The sequence below is a fragment of the Lynx rufus genome, unplaced genomic scaffold, assembly GCF_022079265.1.
Source record: "Lynx rufus isolate CCGP_SWC_20201006 ecotype Redwood Valley unplaced genomic scaffold, mLynRuf1.p SCAF_34, whole genome shotgun sequence".
Lineage (NCBI taxonomy): Eukaryota > Metazoa > Chordata > Mammalia > Carnivora > Felidae > Lynx > Lynx rufus.
This window is the reverse complement of record NW_025814850.1, coordinates 1,210,045-1,233,188: the sequence shown is the minus strand read 5'-3', so window position 1 is coordinate 1,233,188 and position 23,144 is coordinate 1,210,045. Positions and strand designations below refer to the sequence as shown.

At 43.5% G+C, this 23,144-nt stretch overlaps 1 protein-coding gene across 1 annotated transcript; it reads left to right on the top strand.

The window, feature by feature from the left end:
* The first annotated feature begins 74 nt into the window (after positions 1-74).
* On the top strand, positions 75-21,981 carry RETREG3 (reticulophagy regulator family member 3). The gene is made up of 9 exons (XM_047093316.1): positions 75-401; positions 13,699-13,805; positions 15,571-15,601; positions 16,538-16,664; positions 17,325-17,409; positions 18,223-18,360; positions 19,365-19,447; positions 20,063-20,195; positions 20,611-21,981. Exons 1-9 carry the CDS (start codon positions 163-165, stop codon positions 21,066-21,068), a joined length of 1,401 nt encoding a protein of 466 aa, XP_046949272.1. The 5' UTR covers positions 75-162; the 3' UTR covers positions 21,069-21,981.
* Positions 21,982-23,144: the final 1,163 nt, after the last annotated feature.

The window sequence follows — 23,144 nt, the reverse complement described above, 5'->3', positions numbered from 1 at the left end:
TTGACGCAGCGTTCTCTTCTCTGGGAGGACGTGAGGTAGAGCTTGTGCGCAGGCGCACTATGGAGGGACGAGGCCTCTCCCGCGGAATCGCGCATCTGCGCAGTCGGTGTTTATTGTGACCGACGGGCCGCGGCCCCGGATGTTGTGGCTCCCAGGGGGGAGATGGCGGAGGCAGAGGGGGTGGCCGCGGCCCCAGGCCCAGCTTCGGGGCCTACTTTGAGGGGTCGCCGCACTATGTCAGGCTCCTGGGAGCGAGACCAGCAGGTTGAGGCGGCGCAGCGGGCCCTGGTGGAGGTGCTGGGGCCTTACGAGCCTCTGCTGAGCCGGGTGCAGGCAGCCCTGGTGTGGGAGCGGCCAGCCAGGAGCGCCCTGTGGTGCCTGGGGCTGAACGCGGCTTTCTGGTGAGAGAACTGGACCCTCGGAAACCCTTCCAGGCGCGAATTCGTCAGGTTTCTCTAGGGCTCTACCTCTCGCCTCTCCTGTTTTCTTCGCTGCCTTGGCTCCTTCCAGTACCTGCCTGATTTTGCCTCACCTCCTTCCAGTCCATTCCTCCTGCAGGCTTTGGCATCGCAGTTCTCCCAGGGCTTTCCAGTTATCTTCCCTGCTTTACTTGCTCCCGCACCCTTGCCCCGCACATCTGGCAGGAGCTTCTGGTAACATCTTGAGCCGCTCGAAGCGAGCGAGGACGCCTCATTTTGGCTAGGGAAAGCTGTGTCACTTAAGGCCATCACTTCCCGTCTCTTGTCCGCTCAAATGTGGTTTGAAGACCATTCTCAGAGCTTTGATTTTAGTAGTTGTTATATTGGGGTAGAGGCGTGAGGTCTTGCAAAAGTATCCAAAGGTGTGATAAGAAAACAAGCTTGAGTGATCTGAATTAGCACGTTAGTTATCCTTTCCCTGCTCAAGGGAGTTTATGAAGTCTGAGCGTCAATGAGAGCCTCCAGAGCTGCAACTTGAAAGAAAATTATAAGCTTTTGAAGAACAGTTATGAAATAGTGGTAAATTTCACCCGTCTCAAAGCCACTTAACGATTGCATCTCCTCCCTGTTCCAAGGAATTAGACATCCTTAGGCACGGTTTATAGGCAAGGAGATTGAGGATGCCTAATAGCGTGTGTGAGTTTTCCTGAGCTGCAAAAGGGAAACTATAAATATGCTTTAAGAGTCTGTGTGCCGTGCTGTGCGAAAATGAAACTGCTGCTTCTCAGTTGTCATCCTCTAAAGAGGACATAGGTCTTCATACGGTCTGCTAAGCATAGTTTGGAATTATTCATAACTAGGAAAGGATTATTCACCAAATTCCAAGGGAACTGAAGTATAGGGGGGCTTCTACAGCTGAATGAAATAAACCTATTCTGGATGAACCTGAAATGAAACGAAGTATGTGTTTCCAAAGAAAATGTGTTTTTGCTAAAAGTACGTTTTCCTGAAATTCTTGGTTTTAGAACCAAAACATTTATTATCCTTTGTCTGAAAGATTTTCAGTGAACTGGAGCAAAATAATGTCAAATTCATTGATAGACACAAGGTTCAGCTATTAAGTTAAGCCTCTCACAGTTTGAAGGGGACTCAGGTTTGAGATGTCCGAGCAGTCTCTGGCATTAGTTGCTTCCGGAGTCTCTAGCAAACTTGATGATAAAATTTTCCTACAGCATTCTTCATTTATTTTTGGTTGTGCTTCTCTGATCCCCAGGTACCTACTTCCTTCCTTTTCTTTCTTTGGCAGAAATCTTTAAGTGTAGCACCTCAATCAGGAGCATTTCCCAAAATGACGTTTTCTTCCTTTCCCCCACCTCCCCCATCACAACTCCTAACCCCAAACCATTCAGCCAAAACTTCATTTCCTACATTGAGATTATACTCCTAGGGGGGAAAATATTGGCCCTTAATAAACCAGTTTGTATCCAAGTGTGATTGGCTAATATATAAAAACTTCATCAAGGTTTATTAATACAAATGAGTCAGCATGTATGTTGTTATTTTTGAGGAGGGGACTTTCCATATGCCCCTTGCCTGAGAGATTTTTTAAAAAACATTTATTCATTTTTTTAGAGAGATGGAGACAAGTGTGAGTGAGGGAGGGGCGGAGAGAGGGAGACATAGAATCAGACTCCCAGCTGTCAGCACAGAGCCTGACACGGGGCTCAAACTCATGGCTAGATCAAGACCTGAGCTGAGAACGCTCAACCAACTGAGCCACCCAGGTGCCCTGCTTGAGAGATTTTTGAAGTAGAATGTGGAGTGGAGGTCTGTATTTATAGGGAGCTGCTCTCCTATGTGATTGAGGCACATCTTTGAATGTTACAGTTAACTTTAATTTTCTGGCCTCTAACAGTGTTTGCTTAAGTTTACTACTATTCTATGTTTAGAATCTCACTCAGCTCCCCTTTTTGTAGTCTTGGTCGTGATTGGTCTTTGTCTCTGGCATTTCCTGCTAGGTTGCCTACTGAGTATCCAGAACATGGTTACTGTTGTTACATTCCCATCACTCTCTACTAGGTACAGAAGAGCTATAGCAAAATAAAGGTGTGACTCTTGAGACTCTTATACTTTATGGAGAGAGGACTCATCTCCATGAAGGCTACAGAGTGACTGATAGTGTTAAATCCTCAGAGGCTAAGGTAGTTTGGTATTGGAATTCATAGCATTGTTGTTTTAGGAAATGAGCTTCCTTGGAAGACAATTTGAGGCTCAAAATGAAAGTTAGACTTGACATTCTGGTAGCATCATGTTGTACATGTCAACATGTGTTGACATTTCAGTTAGGAATGTCAAAGACTGTTTAGTTCTTGGACATTATAAATGTTTAGAAAATGTAAGAGGATCATTGGCTCAGGTCACAGAGAAATTGTCTGAAATTTTTTTCCCTTGTTTTAAATGATGGTACATCATTAACTGTGGTGTTTTATACATTTTGAGGTATTAGAAGATTGGATAGGAGTACAAAAAATCCAAATTCAGGTAGGTAGTAACTCTTAATTTTCAGTGTTCTGTATTCTCAGTCAAGGTTTTTCTGAACGTGTGAATGTGCCCTCTTACATCTTAATAAAACAAAAACAACAGCGTAAAAGAGATGGATGTAAATGCCTTGCCTCTATAGTATTTCAGGGCTTTCAGTCTTTTTTATTTTTTCTTCAGGTTTCAAAGCAATTATGGTGATTATATCGGAAATCTTTCAGCCTATGCTGCTTCTGGTTACTGACATGTTATTATCTTTAGGATAATAACAGAAATGTCAGGCCTTCCTTTCCAATAGCTTGTGTTTTCATTAACCTCAGCACCATCTGTAAAGGAGTGATTTGGGGGAAGAATATTGGAGTCAACCAGAGTGTATCCTGACAGGATCAGAAAAAAACAGGTTGAAGTAACCTGTTGGTTTAACTCAGATCTAGGAGATCAGGGGAGCACTAAGGAGCCCTGGACATGTGTGTGTGCATTCCAAGCCCTCCCCTTCTATGAAAAGGCACATGATTCAAGGAGGGCTCGATGGCTTCAGAGCTCCTTTCCAGTCTTTAACATTCTAGGATTCTAGACCGTCTTTCAATTAAGGATATCGATTTAGAGCAGTCACAAGCTGATTCCCTATTGAGATCTGCTTTTACAATGATTTGTCTCAGTTAACCATACCATCTTCTAGGGATATCATGGAATCTATTGTTTTCACGATTCAAAAAATAAAGATGTTCTCTCTCCCCCCAAAAGAATCCAAATACAAAAATGACCGAGTAGTGATTAAAGCAATTCTGATTTAAAAGTTTAGAATATGAATGAAAAATAATAGGGACAGGAAATGGAAGGCAGGGCCCAGTTAAGTAGAGGCATTTGTTCTGTGAGAAAAATTTACACGTCAAATTTCAGATGAAACATACTGAGTAAATGCTTCTCATGCTGGTCTTTGGAGGGTTCTTGTTGCTTTTGGTAGCCAAGGAGACTCCCAGGGGTGCCTTGGCTTACTGTTTTGCCTGTCTTCCGCCATTAGTTTTTATCTGTCCTAATTTTAAGGTTGGGTGCTTTCTGTCCATTAACATAAAGTAGGTGTTTAGCAACTAGCTGGTTTCATTTCTGGTTTTGTGTAAGCAACAACTATCACTAAATTATGTGGGTTGGGTTAATTTTTTTCATACTGATTTACCAGTGACTAGCTCATTAACCAGATGGCCACAAGTGCCGTACAATAATGGGCTTTTTGTCCCTATAGGATGGGATGCTTTGTTCTGAAGTGCCAGTGAGACAAGCCTACTCTGTAATAACAAAGAAACCCAGAAATAGTATCTTCTTTGGTTGAAGATAGACATGTGCTCTTTATTTTATTTATGATATAGCAAACTCTAATTCACCTGTACTAATTATGAAGATCCGTGGTATAATTAACCTCAAAGAAAATTGTTTGGTTTTGGAATTTCTCTTGATTTTTCTGGAAACCAGGTTGTTTTTCCAAGGAATATTTTTTATTCAGAGAGATAATTGAATTTTAACCCCTAATAAAGGGGGTGAAAAGTTTACAAAAGAAAAAAAGTAGAAAATAATGAATCAATGGATATATAACATTTCACTCTCGTTAGTATTTAAAAATTTGAATGTAAATGGCAGTGAGTTACTAATTTCTGCTTATTTTTTTTAATGGTAGTATTTAATTCTGGGGAAAGTATGTAAAAGCTGGTATATGATTGATAGCAACATAAATTCAATAATCTTTCTGAAAGGTAATTAGGCAACATGTATTAAGACACCTAAGGGGCATCTGGGTCGCTCAGTCCCATGTCAGGCTCTGTGCTGACAGCTCAGAGCTTGAAGCCTGCTTTGGATTCTGTGTCTCGCTCTCTTTCTGCCCCTCCCCTGCTTATGCTCTGTCTCTCTCTCTCTCTCTCTCTCCCTCTCTCCCTCTCTCTCCCTCCCTCTCCCTCCCTCCCTCTCCCTCTCTCTCCCTCCCCCTTCCTCTCTCTCCCTCCCACTCCCTCTCTCTCCCTCCCTCTCCCTCTCTCTCCCTCCCTCTCCCTCCCTCCCTCTCCCTCTCTCTCCCTCCCTCTCCCTCCCTCTCCCCCCTCCCCCTCCCCCTCTCTCTCCCCCCTCTCTCCTCCCTTCCTCCCTCCCCCTCTCTCCCCTCCCTTTCTCTCCCTCTCCCTCTCTCCCCCTCTTCCTCTCTCTCCCTTTCCCCCTCCCCTCTCTCCCCTCCCTCTCTCTCCCTCTCCCTCTTCCTCTCTCTCCCTTTCCCCCTCCCCTCTCTCCCCTCCCTCTCTCTCCCTCTCCCTTTCTCCCCCTCTTCCTCTCTCTCCCTTTCCCCCCTCCCCCTCTCTCTCTCTCTGCCCTTCTGCTTGCTTGCTTGCACGTGCACACACACTCTGTCTCAAAAAAAAAAAAAAAAAAGAAGTTAATGTCTTTTCAGGGACTGGGGGAAAATGGACAATGATTGTTAACGAGTATGGATTGCCTTTTGGGTTGATGAAATTGTTCTAAATTAGATAATGGTGATAATTACACAACTCTGAATATATTAAAAACCATTGAGTTAGGGGCGCCTGGGTGGCTCAGTCGGTTGGGCATCCGACTTCGGCTCCAGTCATGATCTCATGGCTGGGGAGTTTGAGTCTGCATTGGGCTCTGTGCTGGAGCCTGCTTTGGATTCTGTCTCCCTCTTTCTCTGCCCCTCCCCGGCTTGTGCTCTGACTCTCTCAAATACAAATAAACATTAAAAAAAAAATTTAAAAACCTTTGAATTAGACAATTTAAAAGGGCGAATTTTATGGTATACGAAATATCTCAGTAACTCTGTTATTAAAAAATAAAAAAGTCAAGGGGTGCCTGGGTGGCTCAGTCAGTTGAGCATCCAACTCTTTTTTTTTTTTTTAATTTTTTTCTTAACATTTACTTATTATTGAGAGACAGAGAGACACAGAGCGTGAGCAGGGGAGGGGTAGAGAGAAGGGAGAGACAGAATCTGAAGTAGGCTCCAGGCTCTGAGCTGTCAGCACAGAGCCTGACATGGGGCTCGAACTCCCAAACTATGAGATCATGACCTGAACTGAAGTCAGTTGCCTAACCAACTGAGCCACCCAGGCACCCCAAGCATCCAACTCTTGATTTCTGCTCAGGTCATGATCTCATGGTTTATGAGATTGAGCCCCACATTGGGCTCTACCCTGACAGGGTGGAGTCTGCTTGGGATCCTCTCTCTTCCTCTCTCTCTGCCCCTCCCGCATTCATGCTCTCTTGCTCTCTCTCTCTCAAAAATAACTTTAAAAAAAAGAAGGTAAAATTTTTAAAAAGTATTTCCCAGTATTTCCACTTGAAGTAGTTAATGGAAGTAAGGACAAAAATACATGCTCAGTGATATATAATTCAGCTTTACTTTTTTATATCAAAAATTGGAGACATGTTCAATTAGAGAAAGATTTAACAGACTAATTGTATGTATGTATGATATAATCGTTTTTGATGTTTTTCTGGTGATTCAAGAAAACTCATCTATGTATTGGTAAATGAAGAAGGAGGTTTTTAAACCAGATATGACATATATTTCCATGGAGTTTTTATATGTGAATTTTTTTAAATAGAAGAAAATAGGGGCACCTGGGTAGCTCAGTCGGTTAAGCGTCCAACTTCAGCTTAGGTCATGATCTCACAGTTCACATGTTTGAACCTCGCATCCAGCTCTGTGCTGACAGCTCAGAGCCTGGAGCCTGTTTCAGAATCTGTGTCTCCCTCTCTCTCTGCTCCTTCCCCACTCGCACTCTGCTTCTCTCTCTCTCAAAAATAAATAAACATTAAAAGAAAATAAAAATAAATGGAAGAAAATAACCTCTTCACATTTTAGGGCATGTATGTGGATAACGGGTCATTTTAAAAAACTTTGTTATGGAAAAATTTAAACATGCATAAGTAGAATAATATTATGTACTACTACCTACTCAGTTTTAAAATTTTTCGGGGCACCTGGGTGGCTCAGTTGGTTGGGAGTCCGACTTCAGTTCAGGTCATGATCTCATGGTCTGTGAGTTCTCATGGTCTGCTGACAGCTCAGAGCCTGGAGCCTGCTTCAGATTCTGTGTCTCTCTCTCTGTCCCCGCCCTGCTCATGCTCTTCCTCTCTCAATCTCAAAAATGAATAAATGTTAAATTTTTTTTTTTAAATTTTTCAATTCATGACCAGTTTTGTGTCTTCTGTACCTCAGTTCTTTTTCACCTCTTCCTTTGTTGTTTTGAGGCAATCCCAGGTGTCTTATAATGTAATCTCTTAAGTATTTCAGAATGTGAAAAATCTCTGAAAAATACTTTAAAAAATACCAGTGCCATTATCATATGTAGAAAGTTAATGATTCTAATCAATGTTCAAACTTCCAATTTTTTCAAATATTACTTGTGTTTAGGGGAAATTATCTGGCTCAGTCCGTAGAACGTGTGACTCTTGATCCCACATTTGGGCTTGAACTTAAAAAAAAGAAATATTATTATTTTTTAAACTTGGTTAGGATCCAAATGAAGTCCACATATTGTGACTGATCTGTTTTTTACATGTCTTTTACTCTTTGTTCCCTTTCAATCTTTCTTCCTCTGTAATTTGTTGAAGAAAGCAGCAGAGTGGATTTTACTTATTGTATCCCTGTGCATATTCCCCTTGTGCTCTGTATTTCCTGTAAGTTGGTAGTTGGATCTAGAGGATTGATCAGATTCCGGTTCAAGAAATTTGTTTTTTTTGGTAAGACTTTCATAGATGGTATACTAACTTCATCATATGTGTGTGTATGTATAAATGTTTAAAAATTTTTTTAAATTTTTTAACATTTATTTTTGAGAGACAGAGCATGAGCTGGAGAGGGGCAGAGAGAGAGGGAGACACAGAATCTGAAGCAGGCTCTAGTCTCTGCGCTGTCAGCACAGAGCCTGATGCGGGGCATGAACTTGCAGCCTAGGCCAAAGTCAGATGCTTAATCGGCTGAGCCACCCAGGCACCCATTTATTCATTTTTGAGAGAGACAGAGACAGAGAGAGAGTGTGAGTGGGGGAGGGGCAGAGAGCGGGGGAGACACAATCTGAAGCAGGCTCCAGGCTCTGAGCTGTCAGCACAGAGCCAGACACGGGCTCGAATTCACTAGTCGTGAGATCATGACCTGAGACGAAGTTGGACGCTTAACCAGCAGAGTCACCCAGATGCCCCTCGTGTTTATTAATTTCTTCTATAACTATCACATTTTCTAAATTTCCTCCAATAAACATGGTTGCTTTTATGAAAAAGAAAAAAACATATCGGGGCGCCTGGGTGGCGCAGTCGGTTAAGCGTCCGACTTCAGCCAGGTCACGATCTCGCGGTCTGGGAGTTCGAGCCCCGCGTCAGGCTCTGCGCTGATGGCTCAGAGCCTGGAGCCTGTTTTCGATTCTGTGTCTCCCTCTCTCTCTGCCCCTCCCCCGTTCATGCTCTGTCTCTCTCTGTCCCAAAAATAAATAAACGTTGAAAAAAAAAATTAAAAAAAAAAAAAAGAAAAAAACATATCATTAAGAAAGAATAGATTGTGAGTCCACAGTGGATACAAGGAGTAATGGGCTGTGGGCAATCCCCAAATTGAATAATTTACATGTGAATATTCAGAATTGACTTCATTTGCAGTTGTTTTTGCCAAGTTGGGAAGTTCTCATGCTGATTATAGTTGCTAAGAAATGTTTCACATGTTGTCGTATCAAACTTGTACACTGTTATATCTGCCTGTGAAGTTTTTGGCGTGCATGAAAAGACATTGCAGGACTAAACTAATCCAGGAGAGTCCTCCATATTTTTCCTCCATACTTTATCTGTACTGATCTCAAAAATACTTTCTTCAATTATGTTTTGTCTTTGCACATGGTTGCAGAGTTGTCTTACAGGTGTGCTTCCGGGTTACATCTGTAAAATGATAAGCATTAATGTGACCTCTTTTCACATGGTCCAAGTCTTACTCTTTTCTGAACTCTTTTCAAACAAAGCACACTAATCTGAGATTGATATTCCTTTTTTGTTGAGGGATTTAGTGTTGAGGCCTGGAAGGAAAAAAGCACACACTTATCCATATTTTATGTTTGACGGTCAGACTTCTAAGAGAACATTGATGCTAATTATCTATTACCTTGGAGGGGTCAACTGCAGTATATTGAGGTGATATATCCTATTAATTAAGTTTTTATCTGTATGGAAGAAACTATTTTCCCAAGAAATGTTATTTATACCACACGGAAAAACTTTTCTTTTTCTGAGTTCCTACATTGGCTTGTTCAAGAAAAAGATAAATCTGGTCCTGAAATTAATTTATGGGTCAGGATTAATCTTGTGGAGAAAGATGTTTGGGGTGCCTGGGTGGTTCAGTCAGTTAAGCATCCAACTCTTGATGTTGGCTCAGGTCGTGATCTCATGGGCTCTGTGCTGACAGTGCAGAGCTTGCTTGGGATTCTCTCTCTCCCTCTCTCTCTCTGCCTCACCTCCCTTCTCTCATAAATAAACATTAAAAAAATTAAGGGGGAAAAAAAAGATGTTCACAGTTTTAGCCTTCATGACCCAAAAAATAAAAAAACTTTTTGTAAAACTCGTTACTGTTTCACCTTTATCTACAGGATAAAATCAATATGCTTGTCATAAAAGGCTCTTCATGATCTGACTTCTGCCTCTCTCCCCATATTCATCCCCTCCTTGTATTCTATGTGTTTCAGTTATATGAAACAGCTTGTTGTTCCTTAAATATGTCATGCCAGCTGGCTGTTGTCCCTATCTGAATGTCCTTTCCTTCCCCACATCCTTTTGCCCTGTTTTTTTTACCACTTACCTTTTTTTTCTTTAAATATTTTATTTTTTAAGTAATCGCTACACCCAGTGTGGGGCTCCAACACACAACCTGAGATCAAGAGTCACACACTCCACCAAGTGAGCCAGCTAGGTACCCCATTCTTACCAATTATCTTAAAAAAATTTTTTTTTAATGTTTATTTATATGTGAGAGAGAGACAGAGACAGAGACAGAGCGTGAGCTGGGGAGGGGCAGAGAGAGACAGAGACAGAATCCCAAGCAGGCTTCAGGCTCTGAGCTGTCAGCACAGAGCCTGACAGGGGGATCGAACTCACAAGCCATGAGATTATGACCTGAGCAGAAGTCGGATGCTTAACTGACTGAGCCACCTATGCGCCCCTTTACCAGTTATCTTTTAAATCCCAGCTTAAATGTCCTCTTCTTTGTTATTGTTATCTTGTCATATTACAAGCACACATAGACACATAAATACATTTGAGAGTAAGGTCCATGTCTTAACTGTTTTCTGTAACTGGGCTGCTTACCTCAAGGCCTCCACATAAAATGGGCATTCAGTACACGTTTGTTGGATTGAGTTGAAGCATAGGTGGGCACTATAACAGGCTACTAAAATAGTTCAGGTCTTGGAGAAACAGTATTTTTACTGCCATCATTTTTGGAAAACCGGCCTGCCTTAGGAGAGCTTAATATCCTATCCCTACCGCAATTTATATTTGTGTTAGTAATTATGATCTGGGAAGTGGAGATTGTAGACAGTCTGAAAATTGCCTTCCCAGGGAGCCCTTTCAAGAACTCTGGAGAAAATAGTGGTCATGTCATTTCCTCCTATGCTGGCATATAGAAGCAGCAGGACTGGGGAGCAAGAAGTTCTAGAGCCCTTATCCTTGGCCTTGTTAACTTTGCTTGCCGGGGTGATGAACTGGCTTTGGAGAAAAGATTAATGACCTGGGGCAGCTCCAGAGGCTTATTTTTGTTAAGCTGCTTTCATTCTTTAATCTCATATATAATTACAGTGTCCTTTAAGTGGTGGGGTAGAAAAATCGGAATAGGTTATCATTGGTGTCTGGATTTTTCAGTTCTTGGTTCCTCCCATCCTTCATTATTTGTATAGTTTTAAAAAGTACGTAACGTGATTCACGTTTGTTGAATACAAGTACAAAAATGTCTAGAGACAAAAAGTTCCTCTGCCAATCCCTGCGTATGTATAGGTATTCATAGATACACACAAGATAAAGCTATTTTTTTCTTTAAATATAAGGATTATATTCTTAATATCCTGTGATTATGTCAAGTCATGAGGTCTTGTGTTGAGTTGAGAAGAAAAGAGCTCATTTATAACCAAACCTTGGTCATCCTAACCCTTGTTTGATCAGTTGTTATAAAGCTAATAACACTGCTACATTGTAAAATTGAATAGAACAATGTGTTTGGCATGTATTTGGTGCCTTGTGTTTTCTTCTTTTTAGCAAGATCAAGTATGGTATTTTTATAGGCAATTAAGTATGTTGTTTCTATTACCTACAAACAATCCTGCATGTTTTGTTATTGTTACCACTACATACAGATGAAGAAACCAGGGCTTAAAGAGGTTAAGCTTGTTTATTCAAGGTCACAGGATTAAGCGGGTGTTGAGAGAATTGGACTCCAACCAGTCTGACTTTAAAAGCCATGTCTTACTGCCCTGCCGAACCATCTCTCCAATGCATTCAGCTTCCCTCTTGAAACTGAATGGTTTAGGGGCGCCTGGGTGGCTCAGTCGGTTGAGCATCTGACTTCGGCTCAGGTCGTGATCTCATGGTCTGTGAGTTTGAGCCCCGCGTCGGGCTCTGTGCTGACAGCTCAGAGCCTGGAGCCTGCTTCAGATTCTATGTCTCCCTCTCTCACTCTCTGCGTCTCCCCCACCCATGTGCGCTCTCTCTCTCTCTCTCTCTCTCTCTCTCTCTCTGAGAGAAATAAATAAACTTAAAAATTAAAAAAAAAAAAAGAAACTGAATGGTTTCTCAAACCATCTGTGGTGAGGGCTAGTGGTGGTGTCTTCCCTGATGTGTGGCAAATCATTACTTTTGTAAAGTACAATACAAATCAGTTACTAGAAAAATTGAGTTTAAAAAAGGGACAGAAAATATAAACCCAAAGGTATTCTTAGATTCCAAATTACTTGGTCAAACTTCTATAAAAATTTCTAAATGCTTACTTTATTAAAAAAATTTTTTTTAAATGTTTATTCATTTTTTGAGAGAGAGAGAGAGACAGAACGTGAGTGGGGGAGGGGCAGAAAGCAAGGGAGACACAGAATCTGAAGCTGGCTCCCAGCTCCCGGCACCCGCCTCTGAGCTGTCAGCACAGAGCCCAATGTGGGGCTTGAACCCGTGAATCATGAGATTATGACCTGGCTGAAGTCGGACGCTCAACCAACTGAGCCACCCAGGTGCCCCTGTAAATGCTGACTTTAAATTTTGTACTTACTTCCTCACAGACTGCCAGAATCAGTTTGTGGGCCAGCACTGGACTACAGACACTGAAAGGCACTGCTTTAGAGGCCTTATGCTGGGGTATAGAAACACTCCTAGAACTAATTTTTTTTATTAAATATCTTATGAAAGATTAAAAAAAAATTTTAGTGTTTATTTTTGAGAGAGAGAGAGAGTGTGTGAGCAGGGGAGGGGCAGAGAGCGGTGGGGGGGGGGGGGGGAGAGACACGGAGACACAGAATCCAAAGCAGGTTCCAGGATCTGAGCTGTCAGCACCGCCTGACGCGGGGCTCGAACTCAAGAGCCATGAGATCATGATGTGAGCTGAAGTCAGACACTTAACTGACTGAGCCACCCAGGCGCCTCTGAAAGATTTTAAATGTTAGCATTTATCAGTGCATGGTGAATCTTGGTTCTTCTTCTTTTACACCCTTTTCCTTGCCAACCTATATTATTTTGACATAAATCCCAGATATCACATCATTGTGTTCATAAATATTTTAGTATGTATCTTTAAGAAATAGGGACTCTTTAAAAACCTATTTTCCACAATGTTATCACATCTAAAAAATTAACAATTCCTTAATATCTTCAGGTGTGCTGTAGGTGTTAAGATTTCCCAGATTTTTCATAAATATCTATTTGTGGTTGATTCCTTCAAATAAGAAAGAACTTTTCCTTCATCCTGTTAATATGATATATTTATTGATTTTTATGTGTTGAACCACCCTTGTATTCCTGAAATAAATCTCAGGAATTGGTTATGGTATATAATCTTTTTAATATGCTGCCAAATTCAGTTTGCTAGTATTTTATTGAGGATTTTTGCATGTGTATTCATAAGAGATCTCGGTCTGTAGTTTTCTTGCAGTGTCTTTGGCTTTGGTATTAGAGTAATGTGGTCTCATGAAATCAATCAAGAAGTGTTCTCTCTTCAATTTTAAGGAAATGTTTAAGAAGTATTAGTGTTAATTTTGAAGAACTGGCTCTTGAGATGTAGCTTCATTGCTAATTTTCTGTGTGACCTTGACCAAATCATTTTACTTTTTTGGGCCTCAGTTCCTCCGTCTGTAAAAGAATATCTAATTGAATTATATGCTTCTTAATACATCTCTATCAGTTTGTTGCCCTACACTAGGGTCTAATCTGGTAGAAAGGTGTTTGCTTTCATCCTTATAATAACTTGTTATCAGGAATGAATTTCTTCTCCTTGAAATTAATGGAATCACAGACTTATAAGTTGGAAGGAGCTTTAAGAGGTTATTTGACTTAGTCCTCTGCCTTTACAGAAGCAAATTATTACCTCTGCCACATAGGTAAAATAGCTGATGTTCAGAAAGTTTAAGTGATTTTCCCAAGCTATATAACTAGGATTTAAGTCTATTTACTAGATTCTGAAGTATACATATGGTCCTTTCTGAAAGTAGCTTAATTAGATAATAATCTGGTTTTTCCTTCTCTATAGGTTCTTTGCACTGACATCCCTTCGTCTTGTATTTTTACTTGCGTTCAGCTCAATGATCATTGTGTGTATAGATCAATGGAAGAACAAAATCTGGCCTGAAATAAAAGGTGAGTTCGATAGCATTTAGAACAATCTGAACTGGAAATGATCTTTCATTTAATTTTTACCTTATTTTGGGGGGTTTATGGGGGAGTATATAGAACTGGGAATACCTTTTGATGCCTGAATTATTTGCTTTAGGAGACACTTGAAGGGCTGGTGCTCCTTCTGTAGTTTGGTGGAGCTGTGCTCCACCCTTCCCATTGTTACTAAGCTCAGGAGACCTGTACCCACCACCTGAGATGTTCTAACCTTCATTATTGGTCTGAGGAGTAAGTAGTCCTCAAGTTAAAAAAAAAAAAAGATTCTCATTGCATACTACATCTTTACTGAGGCGGTATCAGTTTGCCTCTCAGGGATTTCTTTTAACTTGTTTATTTATAAAGCAGTAAGCTAAGTGTTGTGACTTATATATAGTACTCTAAGACATGATTCCTTTTCTCAAAGATTGTACATACATAAACAGAAGACAAATGAAATGACAGTTGTAACACAGTACCAAATATGTCACGGTGCAGTATGTGATCGGTATGTTTATTATGTATTTTGGCCCTGGCTCAGGCCTTGAATGAAGCAAGAGATTTGAACAGTTGAATATAAAAGTGTGTTTCTAGAGGGGCCAGTAGCTTGATTAGTCTGAGAAACCAGAAGCTGCAAAGCATCTCTGAGAGCAGGGAATTGGTCACTTTCACCCTAATGAAGAGGTCACTGAAAGGAGTACTAAGAAATAAAACTGAAAACATGTTGAGATTAGATTTTACAAGGCTTTTGAGTTAGGCCTAGAAGTTTAGACTTTATCCTATAGCTAGTGGGTGGTCATTGAACATTGTTTTATTAAAGCTTATATGCTGAAGTGATATTAAAGCTTAATTTGATAGCATTTTGCAAGCTCACAGAGAAGAAAATGAGGAAGGAGAGAGACCTGATAGGAAACTATGGCAGTATGTGTGAGAAGTAGTCAGAGAAGTATTCATGGAAACAATTGATGGGTGGCTTCAAGAGCTGAGAAGTAGGAAGACACATTAAGACTGGTAAATAGGGGGTTAGAAGAATTAAGGGATAAAAGCCAGCTGCGGGAGTTCAAAGCTAGGAGAATAGGAGAATGGGGTTATGGTCAGTGTATACAGTAGCAGCAGGCAGGGGAGTCCGTTGGGGTGGGGGTTGAGAGCGAGGAAAATTGATGTAGGTTTTGGACATGTTAATTTTGAAGTGTTGGCAGGATATTTACACCAAAGTATACAGCTTTTAAATACATTCCCATCCTATTTTGCAGAGACTTTAAGGAGTCATGTAGTTCATTCACCTGTTTTATGGCTTGTGAACGTCAAAAGACTTGACATCGTTCACTATAGTTAATAGGTCTCTTTTTAAAGAGAAAAGACAGATTTTAGGGTTGGAGTAAATATAACCCGCCTCAGTAACCTGGTGCACCTTGATATGTATGCGTCTCAGTAACCAAGACGCACTTGAGGGGTGGGACGGGTCATTTTTCATGTGCACCTTGATTCTCAGTTGTAGAAAGTAGAAGGGGTCCTGATGCTCCATTTGGATCCCCTCACCCGCCCACTGGAGAAATGAGCAGGCATCAGCCATCATCCCCGTGTCTGCAGTTCCCTAACTCTGTCAGTGTAACATAGTGTCTCCTTTTTATTGGCTATTAGCATTTTCTTTTCCTCAAACCTATTAAAACTTGAGCTGTCAGACCAACAGCCTAACATTTTTATGTTTAGTTTTCCCTACCAACTAATGCTGGTGTTTGTTTTAATATTGTAGTGCCAAGACCCGACGCATTAGACAATGAGAGGTATGGAACACTAATTAAATCCCTTTTCGTTGCTCTGATTGATTCTCTTGTTGTAATATTCTGGTTCCATGTTGTTAACCCCATGTTATGGATACAGAGTATAAGCTGAGAACCTAGTCTGTTCCGCATAATCATTTTAACAAATCTAAAATTCAGGCAGCAATATGTTGAGATGGCTAGTGTCCTCTGCTATTAAGAAAAGTTTTGAAAAAGAAGTGTTGTAGTGCCCCGTAATCTAACATGCCAGGAAATTAGCTGCATTTTTTAGCCCTACTGTGAAAACTTCGAGGCAACTTACTTCATTTGTCTCCTGGCTTTTATACCAGGTCATTTAGTGTTTTCTGTGACCTGTGGCTTTTTAAAGTTCCTGGTCAGAAAACACATTGGTTCCAGGCATCAGCAAGCCAAAGATTCCTCTTATGTCTTACAGCTCCTGCTTTCATTTCTCAGTTCATTCATCCCATACGTTTGATCCAAGGAATTTCCTCTGCTATGGTTTATTTTGCTTTTGCTTTGTTTGTTTTCTCTCTGATGGACACATGCACCATTGCCTCCCCTCAGCAGCAGCAGTGTCAGACTGTGCTTTACTTTTATCCCTGAATTGCAATCACAGTGAATTGCAATGGTCCGAGTGCAGGGAAGATGTTTCTAAGCACAAAGGGCCTTGGAGCTGGTGGCAGGTTTATACACGTGGATTGGGCCGCTTGCTCACAGGGTGGAGCTGTCGGAACAAGCGTGCCCTCCTAGTCTCTAAATTCAAGTTTCAACCTGTGAGACAAGAAGAAAGTCCCACTTCACTTCCAGAGCACCTAGGACTAGCCACTCCCCAGCTCCAATTGAAACCTAGAAGCATCGGCTGCCTACACAGCAAGATGGGGCGGAGGGGGGAATCCCTCAACACCCTCCTTTCACAGCTCCCCCTTCTCTCTCCTATAGCTGGGGCTTTGTGCACCCTCGGTTGCTCAGCGTGCCCGAGCTCTGCCACCACGTAGCTGAAGTCTGGGTTAGTGGGACCATTTTCATAAGGAATCTTTTGCTTTTCAAAAAGCAAAACCCAGGCAAGGTAAGACTCTTCCCATTTCACTTTCATTTCTGGCTTCTCAGTTCAGTTCATGCTAAACTGAGACAGTCCTGTGATGGCATATCCTCATTCAAGAGAGGAAAGACCCCGATGATTGTGGAGACAAAGGGAAGTTGTAGGAAGGGGTTTCTGACCAGCCACTAGGACTAGGGGAAGAGCTTGACGATTCCTTCTTTGGGTGCTTGCCTCTTAGATTGAGCCATCTTCCTTAGATTGAGCCCCAAGATGGCAAAGAAAGCTTGCTTGTGTGCGTTTTGTGTCATAGTAAACATGTGGTAGGTTGTTGGGTTTTTTAATTTTTTACCTTTTTTTTTTTTTTTTAAATTAAAAAAACCCCACCACCAACACTTGCTTTCAGAGAGAATTTTTGGCTAAGCCCATGCAGACCAATTTCCTAGCAGGAAAGGTGCAGCCCTGTTGGGTTAGCCACGGAAAAGGAGTTTGAATAGAATGGACATCCTCCTTTCCATCCCAGACGTAATCACTGTGGGATGCAACAGTGGCTAGACACAGCTGTGATTCTGACATGCCCACTCATAGGTCATAAAGAATCATTTTAATCACATCTCCACCTATCCCCTGTCCCCACCTCAGTCTCCCTCCATGTAACAGAAACTTAATACTGTTTCCTGACTCCTCCAGTTCTGCTTGCTGAGCTGTGGGATACTGACCTTTTTGGCCGTTTTGGGCCGCTACATCCCTGGGCTCTTGCTGTCCTACTTAATACGTAAGTATGGCACATAACCTTCCCCTGAGCTTACCCTGCTAGCTTTTCCAGCCACAGCTAACTCTAGGTCTAGAAAGAGGACTTTTATATTTTGGTTCTCCAGGAAATGATCTTTTTATATTTTCATAACCTGTTTGGTGTCATGAAAGTATCTTTCTTCTTATCTATAACAGGCTCCCCACACATAAAGTACTTTTCTTACTAAGTCAGCTTTAGAAATCATTGAGGGTTCACTAACCTATGTTGTATTACCAACTATAAAGACTGTCTGTTCCTATTTAGGAGGAAATTTTTAGAGTCTGAATACTGTGTAATAGCAGAACACAATTCTTAGAGGTTTCTCTACTAGATTCTGCTTATTCTGGAGCACTTTTTTTTCTTCTGGAGCACAGTTTTTTAAATTTAGTTACTTCCTGTTGGCCTGAACTCTGTGTGGGGCTGGAAGAACTGAGTAGTTATGGTTGTGGCCAGAAGCTCACATGATTTGTTGTCTAGTTTCTGAGGCATTGTTACCAGTTAGCCTTTTGTATGGCTCAGTGACACCTGTATGCATGTGACCACACTGCCTGGTTCTGTTCTTAATGTATCGGCAGCACACTCTGCTGTGCACAGCCACGTAGGTGGCTGCAGAAGTCTCTGCCCCCCAAAACCCCCTCATGTAGTGGGGGAGCCTAGTAAAGATGGATGACCAGCAGAATGAAACAGAACTATTTCCCACTGAGTGTCCAGAGGGCACAGTGACAGAAGGACAGTAAGGACTGTTTCGTACAGCCCCTTCTCCACCTTGCCGCTGTTTCCCACTCCTTCTCTCAGTTGTCACTGTCATGATGTGGCCCCTTGCTGTGTACCACCGACTGTGGGATCGAGCATATGTACGGCTGAAGCCAGCTCTGCAGCGGCTAGATTTCAGTGTCCGTGGCTACATGATGTCGAAGCAGAGAGAGAGACAATGTAAGTGTCAAGGGGAGGCTTCTTTCCACTTGGGCAATTTGGGGAAGACAAGGAGAAGCCTGTGAGTCCTCAGAAGTTGGAGAAGTGAGTGAGGTGTGGTTGGTGTGTAGGGGGCGGTGGTAGGTAGAAGTAATATTTTATTCCGGGAAGTCTGTGCAGGCTTACCAATTTTCCCACTTAGAATTCCGGACACTCCCATTTTAAACAAATCTGGGGAAAGCTCTTCCAAATTGAATAAAAGTCAGACAGCGAAGATATCCCTAGTGTTTGCTGCTTTTTAGGAAGTACTTTCCTTGTGCCCGAGCACTGTGCTGGCAGCTCTGCATACATGTCTTATTTAACCTTCACAACCTTGAGAAAAGAAATTGAACTTCACAGTTAGTAAATGGCAACCTCTAAGCCAGGCCTCTTTTTACTACTGAAAGCTGCTTTCCAAAGGTGATTCATGCTGCCTGAGAAGCCAGAAGATCCAAGATCCTCCAACACATGAATGACAGTTCCGTGAACTTTTTCCTCCCTCCTGTGGGCTGGTCAGGTTAGATACTTCATTAAGCCCTAGCCTTCAGAGAGCCCTGCACACACAAGGTCATCAAGGCCCAACACCCCCTGGCACAGCCAGCTAAATAGTATCAGTCCTCAAAAGCCTAATTTAACCAAGGTGGAGCATCTCCCTTTGCCCTCTCTATGACAGCCTCCACTTTCCACCTTGACATCCTGTCTGCCCCTAGCTGATCCTGCGACTTGTTGATCATCTGATCAGAACAAAAGTGTGGAGGGGCTGGTGGAGGAGAGGCAATGGAAGAGAGATCTTTCTCTCCCCAGTTATCAGCTTACCTTGTTACTTAGGCTCAGCAACCCCCACCCTCAGGCATTGTGATGGGGGCTTCAGGATATATTCAGAGGATTCATTCTGTTCTGTTCTGATTTTATGTCTTTGAAGTCCAGGGCGGGTGGGGGTTTCCCCTTAAGGGAAGGCATCAAGGCCTTCTGCTCTTTCCACATAGTGCGCCGCAGAGCTCTACACCCAGAGCGTGCAATGGACAACCACAGTGACAGCGAAGAGGAGCTTGCTGCTTTCTGTCCTCAGGTATCTTGGGTGTGGAAGGTGCACCACTGGCCAGTTAGCCCCCTTTAACTGTATGGCAGCTCATGTTTAGGCAGTGACTAGGTTTTCAAATTCATTATGGGTGCTTCAAGGCCCCACCCTCCCCTTGCCCCAAAGAACAGTGAGGAGAGAAGCTAGTGTTCTATTGGGACTGTGTGCATAGATCCTAGTTTGAGCCTGGTGACCAGCACACCCTCTTCCGTGTCTCCTTTTAACCCCTACCATCATGGCAGAACTTCTGGAACTGGCGTGATCATCTTTTAAACAGCCCAGCCCACCTTGTGTTGGGCAATGTATCTTCCTGGCCACCTGTGAAAAGTTATCTCTGGATCAGTTATTTGCTTAAGAGTAAGTGGCTGGTTGACTCCCCACACCACTTTCCTTCTTATGCTCAAGATTGATAAATAAGGGTGTTTTCGTTGGGGGAGCAGCCTAAAAGGGGTAAAGATATTGCCTGAAGTCCCTATTGTGCCTGATTGCACTGCTGGCTTTAGGGTAGCCTTTAGGGCTGGCTAATTAGTAGAGCTATAACTGGGGAACTGCACCTTTTCCTAATGGCATTCTCTCTTCAGGCTTGTTGGTCTTTTCTTTCCTAAGCTGGATGATTCTACTGTTGCCAGGGAATTGGCCATCACAGACTCCGAGCACTCGGATGCTGAGGTCTCCTGTACAGACAATGGCACATTCAATCTTTCACGGGGCCAGACACCTCTAACAGAAGGCTCTGAAGGTGAGGGGAACCTTGGACCCAAGTTGATAATGACTCTGACTGTTGCCACTTAGCTTCCCTGGGCAGAAGGGGATACTGCCCCCTCCTCTCTGAGGTGTGGATCAGGTGGCAGAACAGCTTTGGCATATGGCTACAGCCAGAATGGTACTGCTGCTCTCCTTGAAATCCTCCCTTAGTAGCCTCAGGTTTCTAGGCTCATATGGAGCGTACTGGAGGAAGGGGAGGGAGTTCTTTGGTCAGTAGAGATCATAGCAGTCTGTAAGTGGAGGGGAGAGGCCAACCAGTGCTATAGGTTTTGCTTCACCCTGAGAAATACAGGGTAGAAAAATCGGGTTACATGGGGCTGACTTTGTGGGGCTGGGGCACAGGAGTGCCAGGTTGTTGCCATGTCTCAGACACCCCTCTGTTCTCCCAGACCTAGATGGTCACAGTGATCCAGAAGAATCCTTTGCCAGAGACCTTCCAGACTTCCCTTCCATTAATGTGGATCCTGCTGGCCTGGATGATGAGGACGATACCAGCATTGGGATGCCCAGCTTGATGTACCGTTCCCCACCAGGAGCCGAGGAGCTCCAGAACCCTCCTGCCAGCCAGGACGAGGCTGTACTGCCGGAGCTCCTGCTTGGTGCCCTGCCTGCAGGATCCAACCTCACCAGCAACCTTGCCAGCCTGGTCTCCCAGGGCATGATTCACCTGGCCCTGTCAGGGGCCTCCCAGCCAGGCCCTTCTGGCCCACCTCCCCGGAGAGCAACAAGAGGCTTCCTTCGGGCCCCTAGTTCAGACCTGGACACTGATGCTGAGGGGGATGACTTTGAACTTCTGGACCAGTCAGAGCTGAATCAGCTGGACCCTGCCAGTTCCAGGAGCCACTGAGGCAGAGACTCCTTTTGGGGGTCACTGTGGTTTAGGTTTTTTTTCTCCCTATCCCACTTAAGGTGAAGGGGCAAGGGAAGAACCCAGGTCCCATCCACTGAATTCTATATGTATGCTTGGTGGCCTGGCTGAAGCTCAGGCCTGCTGAGAGAGGATACTCGCTCCCCGGCTACCAGCTGGACGCCCATTTCTGAGCTCAATCACTGCAGTGAGAGTGCTCCCCCAGGGGAGGCTTCTCCATCAGAATGGTACTTTTGGGGAACAAAGTAATCAGGGGTATTGGTTCCCCTTTGAGGGGGTGCTGCTGTTTGCTTCTAGGTATGGGTGCTCGGGGGCCCTCAGTGATAGAAGCCACCCTTTCCTTCCTTCCTCCCTCCATCTCCTCCCTGGAGCTCCAAGTCAGGCAGCAGCTGGAAGAGTTACATTGCCATCCTCTTTTGCTAAGCCATGATTTGATTTGTCTTTTTCTAAGCAAATTTTTTGGTTCTGCAGAGCAGGCCTGCTCCCTCTGCCCCAGCCCATCCTCATTTCTTGAGGCTTAACCTCCAGTGCTCCAAAGTAGTGCTTGTGAAATTTAGGAAATGTGAACATGATGTGAGGGTCGGCCTCTTCAACATTACCTTGGGCTGTGGGGTCAGCTGGCTGAGAGGGCGGGTGCCTCTATATCTCATGGTCTCATGGAATCTTCTGAAGCTGCCTGGTTATTTTTGGTGCTGCTAACCCCTGGCTCCATTTGACCATCAGCCTGAGCAACGAGCAAAGCAATACCATACCATATCCATTTCCATGTTCCCGTTCCTTCCCCTGCTCCTCCTTTGGAGAAGCAATAATTGCATGGGGGGTGTCAAAGTAGCACTTTACAAATGGCTCATTGGCATTCACCCCAGGAGCCACCAGCTCTTCTTGCACCAGCTCTTCTTACTCCTGATTCAGTTCCTTTAATAGTTTTATTTTCAGTTGCTTCCCACTTGGCAGGGCCTCTTTTAAGGATGAGCCCAGTTAGCAAGAATGTGTCTGTAGTCAGAAACCCCTCTAAGGGGTATCTGTTCTACTGTCATGCTAGAGAAAGACTAAAAATGGCAATTCTAGACCTGTGCCAGACTACAGCCTCTCTCTGCTTCCCCAATCAGAGCTCAGGCCAAACTCTTCTGTCCTCTTGCCCTCTGCATTAACCCTTTGCTGATCCTCAGGGACCACTCCCCCAACACTCCCATACCTGGGCAAGGGATGTTGGACAGAGCCCATTTTCATGTGCTGCAGGTGGGAGTGTGCTAACATGTTTGCTCTTGGTTGATGGACAAGGTAGAGGCCGGGAGTGAAAATTAAGAGTGAGAAGGGAGAAGAGCTAGGTGCCTGTTTCATAGTCACTTGTGTGTGAAGATTTGGGGTAATGGCATCTCCCCACTTTAGGGTTCTCAGGCTTTGGACACCTCCTCTCTTCTCAGAGCCCAGATGTCTCACAGGTGAACTCTGATAGGGAAAAACACAGGAGTGTGGGAGAGGAGCGGGTTTTGGTGTGTTTGCATGAGTGTGTGTAGCTTCAGGCCTTGGAAGTTGGCAAGAGGGAGGGAGGAAGGAGAGCAAAATCTTCAGAGGGTGTTTCTTGTACCTGGGGGATCCTGCTCTGAATCTCCTTAGTCCTCCACTGTGAACTGGGGTGGGGATGGACGGGAGGGGGGAGGGAGGGAGTGGTGCTGGGGAATAAATCTTATATGAGAACAATCTTTAAGAGACTGATGTTGAATGGTGTTTTACCCTTGATAGTGTTCTCAGGTGACAACCTTAGAATAGTAAGCCCAGCTGTGAGCGACCCACCTGCCCTGTTTTTCCTTTGTGATGGTCAGAATAATCACCATGGTATGAAGCCACTTCCCCTCCCCTGGAGAGCCTAGACAGTATAACTGGCACTCTTGGTTGGCATCTAGCCAGCAGTTCCATCATTTTTTTTTTTAATGTTTATTTATTTGAGAGAGAGAGAGAGAGAGAGAGAGAAAGCAAGCGGGGGAGGGGCAGAGAGAGAGGGAGCCAGAATCCCAAGCAAGCTCTGCACTGTCAGTATGCAGCCACACCTGCGGC

Bases quoted from the DNA above. Each gene is read 5' to 3' on its own strand.
- RETREG3 (XM_047093316.1), top strand. From the start codon at position 163: ATGGCGGAGGCAGAGGGGGTGGCCGCGGCCCCAGGCCCAGCTTCGGGG. The intron at 16,665-17,324 runs GTAAGACTCTTC...TGACTCCTCCAG, and splicing joins AAAAGCAAAACCCAGGCAAG to TTCTGCTTGCTGAGCTGTGG. The intron at 20,196-20,610 runs GTGAGGGGAACC...CTGTTCTCCCAG, and splicing joins TCTAACAGAAGGCTCTGAAG to ACCTAGATGGTCACAGTGAT.